The sequence below is a fragment of the Bubalus kerabau genome, chromosome 18 (assembly GCF_029407905.1).
Source record: "Bubalus kerabau isolate K-KA32 ecotype Philippines breed swamp buffalo chromosome 18, PCC_UOA_SB_1v2, whole genome shotgun sequence".
Classification (NCBI taxonomy): Eukaryota; Metazoa; Chordata; class Mammalia; order Artiodactyla; family Bovidae; genus Bubalus; species Bubalus kerabau.
In genome coordinates, this window is record NC_073641.1 from 43,303,937 (window position 1) to 43,323,982 (window position 20,046).

General features: G+C 41.2%; 1 protein-coding gene across 4 annotated transcripts in view; it reads left to right on the forward strand.

The window, feature by feature from the left end:
- Positions 1-2,123: 2,123 nt before the first annotated feature.
- The window catches only part of GOLPH3 (golgi phosphoprotein 3), a 50,051-nt gene continuing 32,128 nt past the window's right edge, over positions 2,124-20,046 (forward strand). The window contains exons 1-3 of one of the 4 annotated variants that reach the window (XM_055554949.1): positions 2,443-2,581; positions 3,582-3,666; positions 5,419-9,392. In XM_055554949.1, the coding sequence (XP_055410924.1) occupies positions 8,210-9,211 (1,002 nt within the window). In that variant the 5' untranslated portion in view covers positions 2,443-2,581; positions 3,582-3,666; positions 5,419-8,209 and the 3' untranslated portion in view covers positions 9,212-9,392. Of the gene's footprint in view, positions 2,582-2,687; positions 3,094-3,581; positions 3,667-5,418; positions 9,393-20,046 lie in introns of those variants that run through there. The other 3 variants (XM_055554950.1, XM_055554952.1, XM_055554953.1) reach the window with 3 other exon arrangements.

Here is a 20,046-nt window from a genome sequence, read left to right on the forward strand (position 1 = left end):
TTTATTATTTCACTGTTTTTGAAGCCATTTCAGGAATGGCTTAGCCTGGTGGTAGAAGTTCAGAATCTTTAATGAGGTTGTAATTAACACATTTGTCTTCCCTGATGGCTCAGCGGTAAAGAATCTGCCTGTAATGCAGGAGCTACAGGAGACTTGGGTTCAATCCCTGGGTAGGAAAGATACCCTGGAGAAGGGAATGGCAACCCACTCCAGTATTCTTGTCTGGAGAATCCCTGGTGGGCTACAGTCCATAGTGTCACAGAGTCAGACACTACTGAAGCGATTTAGCACACATTCAGGGGATTCACTTCCAAGATGACTCACTCACACGGCTGTTGGGCAGGAGGCCTCAGTTCCTTTGCAACTAGGCCTCTTCATAAGGCTGCTTTACTGTCTTCATGACAGGGCAGCTGGCTTCCCTCAGATCTGAGAGAGAGGAAAGGAGAACAAGGGAGAAGTTGCAAACACTATTGTCCTAATCTGAGAAGTCACACAAAGTCCTGCCTGCCACATTCAATTCCTTTGAAGAGAGTCACAAAGTCTGGCCCACACTCAAGGGGAGGGGAATTAGGTTTCCCCTAATCTGCTAAGGTATTTGAAAATCACCAAGGGAAGAGGGGGAACAACTGGGTGAACAGGGTCAGGGCTAGAAGGAAGATTTTCACTATATCTATCTTCATACTCTTTAAACTATATATTTGACTATATTAATCAACTAATTATATTTCTTTTGAAAAGCAACATTTTAAACTATTTGTTTAAGAACTGGGGGGCGGGGAGTGGGGGGAAGAGGGAAAAAAACAGTTGAACAGGATGCCAATGAAAGAAATTGGTTGAACTGAAATCGACCTTTGCCCAAAAAGATAGGAAAAAGGAAGGGAACATTGTGCTCATCCTGCCCTCTTCTCCCCACCCCAGATTTAGCTTCCCATTTTCCGAGGCAGGGGGGGTGGTGGTGGTGAAGCCCAGCATGAGTTCTGGATAATGGGTTTGTGAAAGGAAAATAACTCTGTAGCCAAAATGTTCCATGCTACGGTTTTACCGTGGGCGTTTCTCTCTTATTACAGCTTCAGTCCAGTTACATTCCTCCTATCTAAATCATTGTGAAGCCACAGCCTGTGGTCACTCCTGACTTTAAATAATGTCGGATGGCATACAATGCCATTTCTGGATAATGTTTTATGTGTAAGTTCCACTCTTCTGGCCTTCCAACGCCCTCCCCTCAGGTTTGACATCTATTCTTTAACAGAACGTGCACAGTTAAGCACGCCAAGAGGATTTAACCTAGTAATTAAATTGAAAGATTTAATGTGTGCAAAGACGTGGCGTGAAACGCAACAGGTTTATTGTCTCTATAAAAAGCTCGTTAAGGTTGACTGTACTGACCTGTGCAGTGCTAACTGTACTCACTGCGCCCGGATAGGCAGGAGGGACAAAGTTTTACAAACCAAACTATTCAATTTGTTCTAACCTCTCTCTTCGTACCGTAATACACCCAGAAAAACTAAAAGTCCGTTTTCAGGCTACGTAAACGCAGCTGCTCCTTCTGAAGGGTCTGGGAATGTGGGCAGAGAGAGCGTTCTCTCCACGCTCCGTCGGCGGTGAGCAAAGTCCTTTCAGTGTTTCACCCGGACACCGGACTCCAAGCCCAGTCCCGCCCGAGGCCTACGCCGAGGACAGTGGTGTCTCGGGTGCTGTGGGCGCAGCTCCAGACGGATCACGGTTCGCTGTCGCGAGGCCAAGGCTGCCCCGATTCGTTGAGGCCTTTCCAATGTCTACTTTCAGCCCCGGCTCCTTAGGGGACACAGGGAAGGCGGGCGGAGGAAGGACACGTCACGGGAAGCCGGGCGCGGGCCGGGCGCTGAAGGGACTCTAAGGAAACGGCGAGGGCCGGGGGAGTCCCAGGGGCCAGGGAGGGGTGGTCCTAGACCGCAGACCCTCGCCCCCGCCCACGCCCCGGCCCCCGGGTCCCTGCCCGCCGCTTCCGGCGCCCTCCGGGCCCGCCCCGCGCCGTCCGTGCCACATCCTCCAGTGACGTCAGCCGGCGCCGCCATATTGGAAAGGCGCCGCCGCCGCCGCTTCTTCCTCAGCCGCGTCCTCCTTTACCGCCTCCGTCTTGTTGCGGCTGCCTCACGGCCGTGGCCACAGAAAGTATAGAGCCCCTCGTCCGCCCCACCGACGCCGGGCCCACCCGCTCCCCCTCCGCCCGTCTCCTCATGACTGCATCCAGCCCCGCTGCCGACGGACGTCTCCCCAGTGCCCGGTCCTAACACGGAAGCGCGGTCGGGGGCCGCGGAGGGAGGAAGAGGGAGACCCGGCAGGTCCTGCGTCCCTCTCGGCCCGGCGCGGCGGAGCCATGACCTCGCTGACCCAGCGCAGCTCCGGGCTGGTGCAGCGGCGTACCGAGGCCTCCCGCAACGCCGCCGACAAGGAGCGGGCGGCGGGCGGCGGCGGCGGCAACGACGAGGACGACGCGCAGAGCCGTCGCGACGAGCAGGACGACGACGACAAGGGCGACTCCAAGGAAACGCGGCTGACCCTGATGGAGGAAGTGCTCCTGCTGGGCCTCAAGGACCGAGAGGTGCGGGCTCGGCGGGCAGGGCGGGGGCGGCCGGTGCAGGGTCCGGGCGCCAGGCGGGAGCCCGGCTACTGGCTCCGCGCGTCTGCTCTCCGAGCTCTCGAGCTCCGCGCGCGGGAGCGCTCAGCTCACCCTCTCGCACGGATTGTTTGGATTTCCCTTTCTGGTTTCTCAATCACTCCTTTCATTTTGACTCCACGGCGGTCTCTTGCGTTCTCGCTTTTTTCCCCGCCTGTATAACCCGGGTAAACCTTGGTACAATTCCCACGGAGTGCAGGTTAGCGTGAACCACTTGGAACCACCAGCGCCCTGAACCCATAGGTTCTGCAGGTTTTAGGACCTGGGAGAGGTCCGCTGACATGCTTTCTGAGGACTAACAAAAAAGAACAACTTAAGGTGTATTGTTTGGAAATTTTGAAAAATTTCCTTGAAATGGTAATGGAAGCAAAAGTTTTATTTTTACTGTTAAAGTCCAACAAAATTTTCATGAAACCTCCTGCAAATTGGCTTTCTAGGTAAACATGCTTTGGGTGAGAGATTATTTTTATAATTTTATCATTTCGCCAGTTTTACTGTTCTCAAAAAAAAGTCTTGCAGTCTTAAAGAAGGAGGGACTTTTTCGTGGGGGTGCTTGAAATGCTAGGTTTGTGACTTGATGAAAGGCCTCAGTGTCTCGATAGATAACGTATGTTCTCACTTTGAAACAGTTATTTTCACGCTTATACCTTGTGAAAAGATTCACACATAGAGGAGTTGGGAAAAATGCTACGGTGGACACCTATATACTCACCTGGGTTCTATAATTAACATTTTGCTGTATTTGCTTTATCATGTGTGTATCTGCAAAGCTGATTATTTTTAGAGACCTGCCGAGGGTCAGATGAGTGGATATTGTATAAATCATGTATGGTGAAGGGTCCCAGAAGCTTGTTATATATGGAAACTACAGACAGCACATTTTGAGAGTCAGATACAAAAATATCTAAGTTTTTTTGTTTTTCAGTAGTTTTCCCAATTCACAGAGACGGGCAAAAAAAATTCATGTTAAGGCAACTTTGTCATCTTTCTCCAAAACTTATCAGATATAGGTGAGTTTTATATGGATTGTTTGTGGACTCCTGGTATTTAGTAATCTAATGAGTTAAAGTTTACCTTGATGGAAATGTCTGGAGTATTTGTGTTATCTAGGTTTCCAGTTTGCTCAGGTCTGTCTGATGATCACTTGATGTTCCTCTCTGGCCACAAAAGGGACTCAATGTCTCTTTTAGTACCTGAGTTATAATGCAGCCAGGCTGTATATGAAATTTCTTTTTTCTCTTTGGAAAAACAAACGAGGTATAGTGCCCTAGACATGCGATTTTAGGTTTATAAAAGGTTTTTTCAGCTTCAAAGTTTAGAATCTTGGTAATAAATGTTTTTATCTTTTTCCTCTGGGACAAAAGTAACATTGTAAAAAATACTAAAAAAAAGCAAAACGAAGAAAACAAGTCTCATCCATTTTCCTCAGTGAATATCTCATTTGTAAGTTTTGAGACTTTTCTATGTGGATATAGTCTTTGTGTAAAACTAAAACTTAAAAGCTAAACCAAAACTAGCTTTTGGACCTCTGAGTCACTGTAGATGAGAAATTAGAGTGAGAAAGTACCTTTTTGAGTATGTGTTACTCTGAATGTGGAAGCCCACTCCAGTATTCTTGTCTGGGGAATTCCATGGACAGAGAAGCCTGGCGGGTTACAGTCCATGAGGTCCCAGGAGTCTGACACTACTGAGTGATGTTTAAGGTGAAGAATATTAACATGCTGTTTTCCCTTGATTGGTTTTCATGAAGATAATCTAAAGAATTTATTTGTTGCAACTTAATAGTGCTTACAAAATCTAGAAAATTTGAAGTTCTTTGGTGACAGGTAATTGAGGCCATATGTTGTGTTTGTGGCAGAAGTCACTATGCTCTGCAATGCCATGGCCAAGGTCCAGATGCTAATTCTGATCATTTCCACAACCACAGAGGGAAGGAAACTTTTTTCCCTTTAGCAGGCAAGTTCATGGAATTGTGATGGTGGGTGGGGTTGGGACTTTGCATTGATTTAGAGTTAGGTTTTGGGGATTAACCTGTGTTTCCCCCTGTCCTCACATCTTTACATAATTAGCCCTGGCAACTCCTGCATTTGTATCTTTGTCCTTAGGAGATCCCACCCTCCCTTTCTCCTCCCCTCCCCCTCCTGTCTTCTACTTGTATCATTCTTTTTAGGGACAGGAGTTACTCTCATGTAGGCTCTAGGCATTTATGCTTATTAATACTAGGTTTTAACTTACTAAATTTAATATTAACAAATTCTAAATTTTAGCTGTAATATAGAGCTCACTGCTTTAACTTTTTATTATTTTAATGTCCATCTTTGTCATAGCTGGGTACTTTTAAGATACTCAAAAGCTAAATTCAAAGGTTATGTTTGTCCTTAATAATGGATACACTTTATATATTTGTGAACTAACCTTAGATAGATAATAGTTGCTCAGTCCTTTCTGACTCTTTGCGACCCCATGGACTGGAACCTCTGTCCAGGATTCTCCGGGCAAAAATAACTGGAGTGAGTAGCCATTCCCTTCTCCAGGGGATCTTCCCAACCCAGTAATCAAACTTGGGTCTTCCGCATTGCAGGCAGATTCTTTACCATCTGAGGCACCAGGGAAGCCCTAGAGCTAACCTTACTTGAAATCAAAATACGGAAAATTTTGAAGAAATTGTGAGAGGTGAAATTAGCTTGATTTTAATTTTTTTTTAATAATGCTGAGACTAATGGCTTGTGAAAAATTACTTTTTTTGAATAATAAACCTACAGAAAAGTGCACGTGAGTGTGAAGAATTTTCGCAAACTGAACACACCTGTTGAACCAACATTTACATCAAGAAACAACCTGAACAGCTCTCCAGAAGCCCCACTTCATTTCCCTTCCAGTCACTGCCTGGTCCTCAAGGGCCACCACTTGTTTGACTTGAGAATTCAGCATAGCGTTTCCCCCTTTTTTGTACTTTAATTTGTATCTTTTGTAAAGCAAGTTTGTGACTTGCTTGTTTGAGGTTGTCATTTGTTCATTCTCATTTTATTATCAACTTTAAGCACATTTACAATCTACAATATTAAAAAAAATTCTTTTAACTCATATGCTGAATCTAGTATTCTCCTCGCCTGTTTACTGAACAGAAGGCTCAGCTTGTCTGCCAGTGAGCAGATGGTCTGGCTTCAGATTACCTATTAGGGATAACTAAAGTTATTGTGAATTTCATTTCAGATTTTTTTAACCAATGATTTTCCTTTCTGTCTTATTAAAACACAGATGCCTGGGCCCCTCTGGGGGTTTGATGCTTAAAGTAGGCAGAGGACATAGGTATTGAAGTGAATAATGAGAATCCCACAACAAGATGGCAGATAGGTTTAAACTTGAATTCAACTTCCAAATAATTAGCAGGATTTCTGCAGTCTCTCCTGTGTTTAAGAGGAAGAGACAGCAAACAAGCTAGGTGTGTCCCCCTCCCAACTATTTGATTTTTCCATAGATGCCTTCTATAGTCATTGTTTTCTGAATGCCTCATTGAGAATTAAGTGAAATAACTGGTGTCATATACTTTTAAATATCTTCATTCATGGAACATCTTAGTGGTTTGAAGTTGGATTTGATTGTATTAAATGACGAGGTATAAAATTTAGAGTGGAATGTGGAATAGCAGAGTGGAAAGATGTGGTGTAGTCTTGATCTGAGGTATATCCTTTGCTTTCCATGTTGTTCAAACGCTCTGAGCCTCAGAGCGCTCTAAAATGGAGACGTAGACCTCTCCTGTAGTTTTGACGACTGTTGTGAACATTTCTTGTTTTACCCTTCACGTTGTTCTCTTAAGGTTTTATTTTGCCTGTAGGGTGTTTCCCATTGTATACATCCCTGGGATGCCCTATTGAAGCATTCACCCCTTCCCTTTTGTAGTGTAGTCAGACCTAGACTTGTCCAACCTTTTGTTTTCTTCTTGGACTTTGGATCTTGAGAGCAGAACCAGAGGCTTTGGAGATTTTTGAGGACCTGTCAGTTGATGCATTGGAGAAGGAAATGGCAACCCACTCCAGTGTTCTTGCCTGGAGAATCCCAGGGACGGGGGAGCCTGGTGGGCTGCTGTTTGTGGGGTCGCACAGAGTCGGACACAACTGAAGCGACTTAGCAGCAGCAGTGGAGCATGAGTGTGTGGGTAAGATTGTTCTCTGATTTGTTTTAGATTCCTTCTTCCTAGCCCTGTGGTTCTTGTCTTTTCCATCTTGATTCCCCAGGCATCTTTCAATTTTGTAAGCTTTAAGAACCTTCCAGTAAAGTCCCTTTTTAAAGATTGCCAGAGTCAGTTTTTGATGTTTTGAATGCTTGGCAGGTGAGAACCTTAATGTGCTAATTTAACTCTGTATCTTGAAAAATAAGTAGATGCTTGAGCTGGATAATACACACTTAGGGTAAAATAGTTAAGTTTAACTAAAATGATAGAACTGTCTTTTGTGTGACTTTTATGTTAGCTCTAAAGAGTGATCTAAAAGTGTTCCATTTTTGGAGTTTCCCAAGATTTCTACTTTGAAGTACAGTACTTATTATGATGGATAACTTAAAAAAAGAAAAATTCTCCTTCCTGTACATGCAGTAATACACATATCTGCATATCAAATCTGTTAATGAGAAATTCATCCAATACTGAGTATTTAAAGATGTGTTAAGATTTTAGTAATTTAAAGTATAATAAAGACTTCTAGGTTTTAGAATTTTGTTATTCCTTTAATAAAAATACTGTGCTGTTCATACTTTTGAATGATTTGAGGGATCATTTATTTTTTCAGGTGCATTTAAGAGGACACACATGAAATATTAGTTATAAAATTAGTTTTTGGAGTTCACTGAACCACTTGATTGTATCTTTTACATAAGATTTTATATTAGTGAAATTACTTTTCTTCAGGGTTCTCTCACAGTGTGGCCAAAATACTGATTCATTTTATATGTCATACTGACGTTTGATATTTATTCATTTTAAACCATCTGAGCATTCCTGTATGGATCATTTGTGATTATCTTTTAGAATTACACCTTGAAGTTATTTTGATCAAATATTTAGGCATACTTTTTGACATTTAAAGAGATAACCTATTACAGTCATTGTCTGCTCATATGTAAATCTCAAAAGACTGTAAAATGCATTGTACTTGTCCAGTTATGTTGTGTTAAACTTGGCCCAACACTGCTTTATGTCCAAGCAAACTTTCTGCTTTGTATCTGCATAATTTTTCTATTAATCAGAGTAAATTGTATCACTCAGAGTTGCTGTAGTCTTTGTTCAGGGGATTTTATTTTCATGGGAGTGTCCTTTTGAAGCCGCTCAAAGAGATGGCTTGTCGTCCCCCTGTTTCTTCCATTTAATAAGAGTCATGACAAGTAACTGTTCAAGCTGGTTTTAGAAAAGGCAGAGGAACCAGAGATCAAATTGCCAACATCCGCTGGATCATAGAAAAAGCAAGAGAGTTCCAGAAAAACATCTATTTCTGCTTTATTGACTATGCCAAAGCCTTTGACTGTGTGGATCACAATAAACTGTGGAAAATTCTGAAAGAGATGGGAATACCAGACCACCTCATCTGCCTCTTGAGAAATTTGTATGCAGGTCAGGAAGCAACAGTTAGAACTGGATTTGGAACAACAGACTGGTTCCAAATAGGAAAAGGAGTTTGTCAAGGCTGTATATTGTCACCCTGTTTATTTAATTTATATGCAGGGTACATCATGAGAAACGCTGGACTGGAAGAAACACAAGCTGGAATCAAGATTGCTGGGAGAAATATCAATAACCTCAGATATGCAGATGACACCACCCTTATGGCAGAAAGGGAAGAGGAACTCAAAAGCCTCTTGATGAAAGTGAAAGTGGAGAGTGAAAAAGTTGGCTTAAAGCTCAACATTCAGAAAATGAAGATCATGGCATCCGGTCCCATCACTTCATGGGAAATAGATGGGGAAACAGTGTCAGATTTTATTTTTCTGGGCTCCAAAATCACTACAGATGGTGACTGCAGCCATGAAATTAAAAGACGCTTACTCCTTGGAAGGAAAGTTTTGACCAACCTAGACAGAATATTCAAAAGCAGAGACATTACTTTGCCAGCAAAGGTCGGTCTAGTCAAGGCTATGGTTTTTCCTGTGGTCATGTATGGATGTGAGAGTTGGACTGTGAAGCAGGCTGAGCGCCGAAGAATTGATGCTTTTGAACTGTGGTGTTGGAGAAGACTCTTGAGAGTCCCTTGGACTGCAAGGAGATCCAACCAGTCCATTCTGAAGGAGATCAGCCCTGGGATTTCTTTGGAAGGACTGATGCTAAAGCTGAAACTCCAGTACTTTGGGCACCTCATGCAAAGAGTTGACTCATTGGAAAAGACTCTGATGCTGGGAGGGATTGGGGGCAAGAGGAGAAGGGGACGACAGAGGATGAGATGGCTGGATGGCATCACTGACTCGATGGACGTGAGTCTGAGTGAACTCCGGGAGTTGGTGATGGACAGGGAGGCCTGGTGTGCTGCGATTCATGGGGTCGCAAAGAGTCGGACACGACTGAGCGACTGATCTGATCTGATGACAAGTAACAAAGGAGAGAACCCGTCTTCATTTTGAAATTGATGCCATAGCTTTAAGTTTCTCTGATCAAAGCTTGAAAGACTGCAACCTGTTTCAATAGTATTGTACAGTATTATAATCTAGTGAATCTTGAGGTTTTAAATTAGGTATTAAAGATATATATATACACACACACGTAGTAGGGCATTATTTTATTCATATTATCTTGTCTTACTAGTTGTTTGGTAAATCTCTGATCTGCAAGAATACAATTAATATTAAAGTACATGATTTCCAGAAAGAATACTTCTGGTAAATATAGTCTTAAGCTGAAAAAGTTAAATTTTAAATTAAAAAAAAAAAAAAAGCTTTTATTTTTAAACAATAAATTGTATATGATTTACATACTTTTTTAATAGAGAAATTCTTAAAATTGGAGTCAAAGGATGGAGTTTGGGAATTCTGTGAACATTCTGTAGTTGTATGTATTGTGTGTGTATATTTTTCTAAAGAAAGGGAACATAGCTTTTGTGAGGTACTGTTTCTTTGTTTTAGTTTAAGTTTTTAGTTTTGGCTGTGTTTTGTCTTCTTTTTTTCCTCTTGAAAATTGACTACAGAAAATTTCAGGTTTCAGGGTTGTGGTGAGTTGGATTTTCAGTTGGAAATAGGAAGCCAGCATTTCTGTAGCTTGGTCATCTTGCTAGATGACATTTGCAAATTGTGTAACGACCACATACAGAGTTCTAATACCGTCCATGTGTTCATCACGTTTATTGAGCTAAGCCTTTGATGAGGTGCAAATATTAGGAAGAAGGTCTCTGTCTTCAGGCCCTTTTCATTTCAGTTCTCTGGATCAAAACTCTTACAGTAAACTAAAAAACTAAACTGTGTTGCTGTCATAGAATTTTTCCATGGTGAGTATCTCAGCCTGGCATATAGCTCCCACACAGGAAATATTTACTATACTTAGTAAAGCATGTATTTTCATTGAGGGTCATGTCATCCCTAAGGGAGAGAGAAAATTGGTTCTGGGGATGGTGATGAAAAATTCTTACTCCTTTTATGTATAAAGCATAGATACACATACAGTATATAAGCCGATCAGGTGGTGCTAGTGGTAAAGAATCCGCCTGCCAGTGCAGGAGACTCGAGATGTGGATTTGATCCCTGGGTCTGGAAGATTCCCTGGAGAAGGAAATGGCAACCTACTCTAGTAATCTTGCCTGGAAAATTCCATGGACAGAGGAGCCTGTCTACAGTCTGTGGGGCCTGAAAGAGTTGGACGTGACTGAGTACATACAGTGTGCCATCTTACCAAAATTTTATGGGAGAGGATGTGGTTAGAGAAAACACTCTTTGAGAAAGCTCCTTTAGGAAACAGAAATGGGAAGAAGAAGTTGAGAAATACTGAAATTAATATTGAAAATACTGAGTTTGTGCTTAGCTGAGATTTAGATCTTTTTCTCTGATAGTTTTTATTGTAATATAATTTGACTAGTAGTTTGGTAGTAGGAGGAATAATTTTAGTATATTGAACTGTAGGGAGTTGCAAGTTAAACTTTAAGAACAAAATTATCCTTGTTGGTTGATAATTTATAGGTTAAGTCTTTGTTCCCCACTCTCTACCCTCTGCCCTTTGGAGAAACTGGAATTAAAGGACTGCATTTAAATTGCCGACTGTTATTTTTACTCTGGTTTCATTTTCTAGTTCCGGTTTCTTAAATGCAAGTGTTAAACAGTTTTATACCATGTTAACAAAATAAGCTCAGAAATAGCATTTTAAGAATTTAGCTTAAATTTCAGTTCAGTCACTGAATTGAGCTGCTCATTTAATTTTTTTGTCTGTACACTGTTATAGTGGAAACAGATTTAGTTCAGTCCAACTATTGAACATCTGTGTGCCAGTGTCTTTGCTTGTGGTGAAGTTCCAAGGAAAATCCTCTTACCTCAAGGAGCATCCAGTCTATATAGAAAACAGATTTGCAAGTGGTTGCAATAAAATAAGTTATTGACTTAAATGGAAATACGTGTTAAGTGCAATAGTGGATTCCTTGGATCAGGAATCAGAAGATTGCCATATTTCTTGACTTCTAGCCCTGCTCTTGACTAGTTAGAAGGGTTAAGTTAACTGCTTTGAATTTTTGCTGCTGCTAAGTCGCGTCAGTCGTGTTCGACTGTGCAACACCATAGACGGCAGCCCATCAGGCTCTGCTGTCCCTGGGATTCTCCAGGCAAGAACACTGGAGTGGGTTGCCATTTCCTCCTCCAGTGCATGAAAGTGAAAAGTGAAAGTGAAGTTGCTCAGTCGTGTCCGACTCTAGCGACCCCATGGACTGCAGCCTACCAGGCTCCTCAGCCCATGGGATTGCCCAGGCAAGAGTACTGGAGTGGGTGGCCATTGAATTCTTAGACCTCAGTTTTACCCCCTGAGCACAGTGAGCCTGCCTTTGTGGGCTGTCCCATACTTCTGAATTGTAGGGCTCCAGTGAATTGGCATATGTGTACGTGCTTTTGAAAACTGCAAGGTGTTGAACAAATGCAAATGGCTAATTGCCTAGCCTTGAGAAGTGAATTAAGACACTGTTTTTTATTATTTCTTAACCTTTTTGTGCTTTGCTGGGCTTAAGTGAGCCTTTCCATCAAGTGTGATTACTTATCTGTGCTTGCTTATCTATGTGTTTGTCCTGAACGTACAATCTGGTTTATTTTTTTTGATAATTGCTGGCATGCTGTGCTGGAAAATCTGGACACCTGAAGTACCATTTCTTACTTTCAGGCCAAGTCCAGAGTCTTCCTTGAACAATTCTCATAAGAAATGGCTGACTCTTCAGAGGCATCAGAAGCCTCCAAACCTCCAAAATGATAATATGACTCTAATGACCAGTAAAGTGGCTGATCCCTTCTCTCACCCCAGGATGCCCTCTGCTTCTCTGGGGCTCTTGCTCTTTTAACTCTTGTTTCTTTTTCCTGCATCCATCTGTCTCCTCCAGTAACAACCACACACTGGCATTTCAAGTTTTGTCATAGTTACTTTACCCATGCCTTTGTGGGTGGTTTCTGATTATAAACTTTGTTATTAGAAGCTCTGCCTTCAGTAGAATTGGTATTGGAGGCCTAGGATTGGTGATTTGGTTTTATTTTTAAATTTATTTTTCATTGGAAGATAATTGCTTTACAGTACTGTGTTGGTTTCTGTCATACATCAGCATGAATCAACCATAGGTATACACATGAGCCGACTCTTTGGAAAAGACCCTGATGCTGGGAAAGATTGAGCATGAGCACGGAAGGGGAAGGGGGTGATAGAGGATGAGATGGTTGGATGGCATCATCGACTCAGTGGACATGAGTTTGAGCAAGCTCCAGGAGATAGTGAAGGGCAAGGAAGCCTCGTATGCTGCAAGTTCTACCTCCTACCCCATCCCACCTCTTCAGGCTGTCACAGGATTTGTGTTTTTTAATATAGTTTCTTTAACTGTTTGGTGAGGGAATGGCTTTTCTCTTAGCTCCAGATTGCTTCACTCACATTTTGGAGGATGCCTTTGCCTCGTCTGTGGAACAGTGGCAGCCTTTGTCCATTCCTCCTATGATGATTTCTTTAAAAATCATCTTAATGGCTGGTAAGAAAGGGGCATTCTTTTGAAGAGAGGAGTTCCTCATGTTGGGTTCTTGTTTCGATTTAATGAGGAAAGGAAAAGTAACTCTATTATCACTGGTGGAATGGGAAGCAGTCCTCGGTGTTGTCGGGACTGGGGTAAGTGAAGAAGACCCGAATTGGGTGTGTCACCAAAGAGGAGTGTTGGAGATGGAAGGGAGCACTTTAGGAAGATAAGTTTTGAGCCGAATTTTAAATGAGATGTGGCATGTGACTTCATAAGAAACTAGCATTCTAGACAGAATGTTATGTTGGGATATATATGTGAAAGTAAATGGATATTACTCAGCTATTAAAAAGAATGCATTTGAATCAGTTCTAATGAGGTAGATGAAGCTGGAGCCTATTATACAGAGTGAAGTAAGTCAGAAAGAAAAACACCAATACAGCATATTAACACATATATATGGAATTTAGAAAGATGGTAACGATGACCCTATATGCGAGACAGCAAAAGAGACACAGATGTCAAGAACAGACTTTTGGACTCTGTGGGAGAAGGCGAGGGTGGGATGATTTGAGAGAATAGCATTGAAACATTTATATTATCATATGTGAAATGGATCGCCAGTACAGGTTCGATGCATGAGACAGGGTGCTCAGGGCCGGTGCACTGGGATGACCCTGAGGAATGGGATGGGGAGGGAGGTAGGAAGGGGGTTCAGGATGGGGGACACATGTACACCCATGGCTGTTTCATGTCAATGTATGGCAAAACTACTACAGTATTGTAATTCAGTTCAGTTCAGTCGCTCAGTTGTGTCCGACTCTTTGCTACCCCATGAATTGCAACATGCCAGGCCTCCCTGTCCATCATCAACTCCCGGAGTTTACTCAGACTCACGTCCATTGAGTTGGTGATGCCATCCCAGCCAGCTCATCCTCTGTCATCCCCTTCTCCTGTCCCCAATCCCTCCCAGCATCAGAGTCTTTTCCAGTGAGTCAGCTCTTCACATGAGGTGGCCAAAGTATTGGAGTTTTCAGCTTTAGCATCAGTCCTTCCAGTGAACACCCAGGACTGATCTGGGTGGGGTGTAATTAGCCCCCAATTATAATAAATAAGTTAATTAAAAATAAATAAATGGGAAAGTTATCCTTCTAGAAATGTTATTTTAAAGCTGAAGAATAAAATCTGAGTTGTCTAATAATAAAAGATAAGATATGAGGGAGATTATGTGTGGAATAGGGAAAATGAAAAAACTCAGTACCTTGAAGCCTTTAAACAGATGGTGGAGATGATAGTGGAGGCAGTTGTTGCTTGTAAAGATAGCAGTAATGATGTAAACTAGATTTTTAGAAAGACATTTAAGTGAAGAAAGAATTGGTAGATGGAAAAGTTGGAGGCAGGAAGATTTGTAATAGGCTTGAAGTTACTAGAATTTGTGAAATTTGTTGCCTGGGTCTTGGATGAAGAGGGAATGAGACAGATAATTATTCAGGAAGAATTATTTGAATTTAATTACCATTAACGCTTAGAGAAAAGATGATTGGTTTGAGTTTAAAGAGCCAATAGGTAGTATACTGTTCTTAATTACTTTCTTTTACAAGTCTGTGCTCATTGTTGAAAAAGATTGAGAAAATACAGACTACAAAATAAAAATAAATCCATAATTCAACTTTTATTCCTTCAACAGACATTTGTGGAATGTCTACTATACAGAAGGTATTGTGCTAAGGAAGATAGATACATATATAGATAGGTATATACATATGTGTATAAATAAACGTGTGTAAATTAAACACTGTGATAGTTACTGTGAAAAAAACTGCATGGGAATGGATATTGAGGGGACAGCATAGGGAAGGACTTTCTAAGGACATGACATGAGACTCGAAGAATGAATAGCTGCCAAATCCAGTGAAGACAGACTAGTATGTTTCAAGGTCATGAGGTATTGAAGAGCTTGGTTTGGTTTGAGGAACTGAAAGGTGGTTGAAGGCAGGACTGGAGTGATGGGGAGAAAGACCTGAGATGATGATAGAGTGCTGCAACCTAGAGGCCTCACAAATCAGGCTAAGGACTTTGTGTATTATACTGCGTGTAGTTGGGAAGCCACTGGAGGTATTGGGGAGTGGTATACCCAGTATTTGTGTTATCAATAAAAAATCTGTGTGGGGAAAGGACAGACACAGAACTTTTGGGGCTTCCTTGGTGGTTCAGACAGTAAAGAGTCTGCCTGCAATGTGGGGGACTCGGGTTTGATCCCTGGGTTCGGGAAGATTCCCTAGAGAAGAAAATGGCAACCCACTCCACTATTCTTGCCTGGGAAATCCCATGGACAGAGATGACTGAGGAACTAATACTTTCATACCCACTCTTTATGTTATCAATAAAAAAAAGTTCTGTGTGGAGAAAGGATTGCACAGAGGCAAGTAGTGGAAGTTGGGCAGTAATATTTTGGTGTTACATTATTTTTCCAGTCCTATTTTCAATGAGTTTGCCTATGTTTATTTAAAACTAAAAAAAAAACCAAATCCTTCCAGTACTGGTGTGTAACCCCTTTTCTTTCTCTTTTTTAACCCCTGTTTTCTTAATAATGCACAGCGACCACCTTCCCATGTTAGTAAATAAGGATTTTTCCAATGAGAAATAAGATGCCCTAGTATTTGTTGTGACTGCATGATGAAACATATTATTTGATGTACCATATTTAATAGGGGTGTATTATAAGTATGGTCGTGCTGTGGACCTTCATCCTTTAATTATTTTTCTCTAGTAGCCTGGAAATCACATTATTACTTTTTTAGGCCTTTGTGTTTGTAGCAGATTCTTCTGTATAGGATCTCCTCCTTTTCTTTACCTGGCAGCCGTTTCTTACCGATCTCTTGATGCCCAGCCAAAGCTCTTTACCTAATCTCCAGGGCACCATTCATTGTGCTCATATCCCTTTCTCCTATCATTGTGTACACCTAGCACAGTGTCTAGAATGTTGTAGGTATTTATGCATGTGTGATAGCCTGCTGGGGCTGCCATAACAAATACCAACAGAATTGCCTTAAACAATAAAAATTCCTTTTCTCACCATCCAGAAGGTTGGATGCGTGATTGGGTTCTGGTGAGGTTCCTCTCGCTGTGTGTCAAGACAGAGACAGCAAAATCTCTACTGTCTTCTAAGAGCACTAATTTCATGACGGGGCCCCACCCCCATGACCTCTTCTCAACCTAATTATCTCCCAGAGGCTTTGTTTCCAAATACTGTCACAAGAGAGTTAGGCTTTCATTTTATTCATAGCAGTATTACAATATTTATCACATTGAATTATGATTTTTTTTTTCATTTTGTGCCTTGTAAATATCTTGGTCATCTCTGTTACCTCTGCTTAGCAGTGTCTTGGTACTTAGTAGGTGAATAGAATCATGCAGAGGCCAACATCTAATAAGTAGTGTTATGGTGACTTGATAGAAAACTTAAATGCTTTTATTATTCTATATGCTTTCCAAAATGTCCTCAGCTTAAAATACTGACAGTGTAACATGGTGGTCAAAGAACAGTATCTAGCCAGAGTAGCTTGAGGTTTAACTACTGATAACTAGATTATACTTCTTAATTTACCTAAACTTCAGATTTTTCAATAAATAATAATGCTTTACATAAATAATAATGCTTTACATAATAATGTAAAATAATGCTTTATTCAGTTACTGTAAGACAAAGTGATAATTTACATATATGAAAACAGCTTTGCAAAACTGTTTACTATCCAAAACCTTCATGCTCCCTAGGAAAGATTATGGAATTATGGTTAAATCTTATTAATAAGATGCTGTTAGATATACTTTTTAAAACTTTGCTAGGGAATTCCCTGGCAGTCCATTGGTTAGCAGTCCACACTCTCACGACAGGGCCCACGTTCAGTCTAGTCAGAGAACTAAAATCTCACAAGCTGCATGGCATGGCCAAAAAAGAAAAACACCTTTGCTAGTCAAAAGTATGTGCGTTTTTGCCAGAAATCCTTTACAAAATTCATTTTCTTGAGAGAAGGTCAGTTTCTGCTTACACTTTGTGCTCTCTGAAGTGAAATGAATTATGGCACCCATGGAAAGAAAAGTGAGTTCTTCAACATCTCCATTTTCATGGAAGCTGAAAGCAAACACTGGAGATCACACATGAGACAGACAGGACTTGGAAGACAAGACAGAATGATGGAGCTAGGAGAACAGTTTCAGTTCCAACTTGGCCACTCAGTAACTGGCAGGTCCCTTAATTCTCTTGAGCCTCAGTTTCATTGTCTTATGAAAATGGAGGAATACATCCTACATAATTTGGTCTTGTAAGGACTAGACATGGTGCACATTGGGCTTCCCTGGTGGCTCAGACTATAAAGAATCTGTCTGCAATGCAGGAGACCTGGGTTCGATCCCTGGGTGGAGAAGGTCCCCTGGAGTAGGAAATGGCAACCCACTCCAGTATTCTTGCCTGGAGAATCCCATGGAGAGAGGAGCCTGGCGGACCAAAGTCTATGGTGTCACAGAGAGTTGGACACGACTGAGTGACTAAATAGCAGCAGCAGCAGCATGGTGCATTGCAAATGCTTAGCCCAGTTTTAAACTACAACTGTCTGCACGTTGGAAGAATAAAGGATTTGATGGAGAAGGAAATAGCAGCCCACTCCAGTATTCTTGCCTGGAGAATCCCAGGGACAGAGGAGCCTGGCGGGCTACAGTCCACGGGGTCGCAAAGAGTCGGACACCACTGGGCGAGTTCACTTCATACTTAAGTGGTAAAAAAGCATTACTAGTAGGAACCAAAAAAGGTTTGGCTACAAATTGTATTCTTGGTAATGTTTCTAAGTGCATTCTGTTAATGTTAAAATTTCTAACATACACATTTAATTTCTTATGTGTAAGTTTTTTAAGAAACATGTCTTATTCAAGTATTACATGCTTGCTGCCTTTCATATAATTCCATATTACTTTTCAAAAATAAAGTTATTTCTAGGAAAACTAAAAAATAAATAAATAAATAAAGGATTTGAGGAGGATATGTTCCAAATGTTAATAGAAGTTACCTGTGAGGGTGTGGGTGATGGATGGAAGGGAAGGGAAGAGGTAGGGACTTTTCCCTCATGTACTGCTGTTTGAAAATTTTTTTCAAGCAAGCGAGAATGGCTGAGATGTCTCAAGAAGAGTGTGTAAATAAGATATGAAAAGACCACTTAGCAAGCACATATATTATCACAAATTTGTATCTCCTTTGTAATCCTATGCATTTTATTTTATGCACTTAAAAGGCAGGATAGGGACTTACCTGGTGGTCCAGTAGTTAAAAATCTGCTGGCCTGTGTAGAGGACACAGGTTCATTCTCTGGGAAGATCCCTCACGCACAGGGCAACTAAGCCCCTGCGTCTCAGAGCGTGTGCTGCACAAAAGAGAATCCACCGCAGGGAAAACCGCGTGCATGACGATGAAGAGTAGCCCCATTTGCCCCAACTAGAAAAAGGCTGTGCACAGCAGCCAAGACCCAGCACAGCGCCAAGTAAGCAAATACATAGTTTTTTTTTAATGCCAGGATAAATACAGTAGTCTCTTAGTGTCCAAGGGGCATTGGTTCCAGGACCTACATTGCAGGGGTTACCAAAATCCTTGGATGATCTAGTCCCTTATTTAAAATGCTATAGTTTTTGCATATAACTTACACACATCCTCCTGTATCATCTGAATCATCTCTGTTACTTATAATACTTGGTGCAATGTAAATGCTCTGTAAATAGTTGTAAATACAATGTAAATAGGGGCAAATTTTAAGTTTTGCTTTTTGGAGCTTTATTTTCTATCTGTGGTGTGTTGGATCCTTGGACACAGAGGGCTGACTAAATTTTCTCTTTTGAGTGCTAAGTTTTAGAATAAGGAGTTAGTATTTTAGTGACTCAGTGAGGTGTGGGCTTTCTGTTTTTTTAAACTGTGACTTACGGGTTTTTTAAAAATATATTCATTGTGTTTCAATCACTTGTATTTTTTTTTAAAGGAGCATTTAGAAATTTGTTTCTCTGCACTGAATATGTTAGCTGCAGCACATGTGGCTCTTTTGGTCTGCAAGCTTTTGGTTGAGTCATGTGGGATCTAGTTCCCTGACCAGGGGTCAAATCCCCAGCCCCTGCATTGGGAGTGTGGAGTTCTAGCCATTAGACTGATAAGGAAATCTGAGTCACCTGTATAAATTGGTCCTGAATATTCATTAGAAGGACTGATGTTGAAGCTGAAACTCCAATACTTTGGCCACCTGATGCGAAGAACGGACTCATTGGAAAAGACCCTGATGTTGGGAAAGAGTGAAGGTGGGAGAACGGGCCTACAGAGGATGAGATGGCTGGATGGCATCACTGACTCAATGGACGTGAGTTTGAGTGAACTCCAGGAGTTGGGGATGGACAGGGAGGCCTGGCGTGCTACAGTCCCTGGGGTCACAAAGAGTTGGAGACGACTGAGCGACTGAACTGTATAAATTACTCTTTTTTAATGTTAGTTTTATGTTTAAAGTTGTTGCACCTTTGGCTAATGGGAATTCATTTCCTTTGGCTGCAGTGTTCTTTTGGTATCACTTATTAACCTTTTGATAACTTCTTGCTTTCTGGTCAACATCAAAATGCCTGAGACTCGTCTTCTAAATACATATCCTGTTTCAGACTTGAGATCAGTCCAAGGAATCTTTGCTTTTTTTAAGTGGGGAATGAACCACAGTCTGGGTACTGGGTGTCCTTAGTGTTATTGGGATGTCCTTGCCTCTAGGACTTTTCAGAACACAAACAGAGAGTATATTTTCTTTAGGGGATAGTGCTAGCATTTGTGGGGAGGGAAGAATCACTTCACATGGTTTTTTATTCCAACTTAACATGAATTTTTATTTTGCTTATTGAATTTTATACCTATATCTTTTTTCTCTTAATTAAAGTTCTTGGTTCCCCAAAATATTATTTTTATTGGATTAGTTACTACATGTATTTAAATAGCTTTCAAATAATAATAATGTCAGTATTAACTACAAATTGACTGTTGAATTCAGCCTCAAATTTGTTTGTAATACTTTACTAGGATGTACAGTTAAAATACTATATTCTAAAGGCAGTTGAAATAGTTAATATTTCTTTGTGGTTGTATCACTGATTTTTGTGCAGTCAGATTAGCTCATTTGTTTTCCTTATTTAAAAATGTTTTTTTCTGTTTTGAATATGTATAACTATTACAAGTTA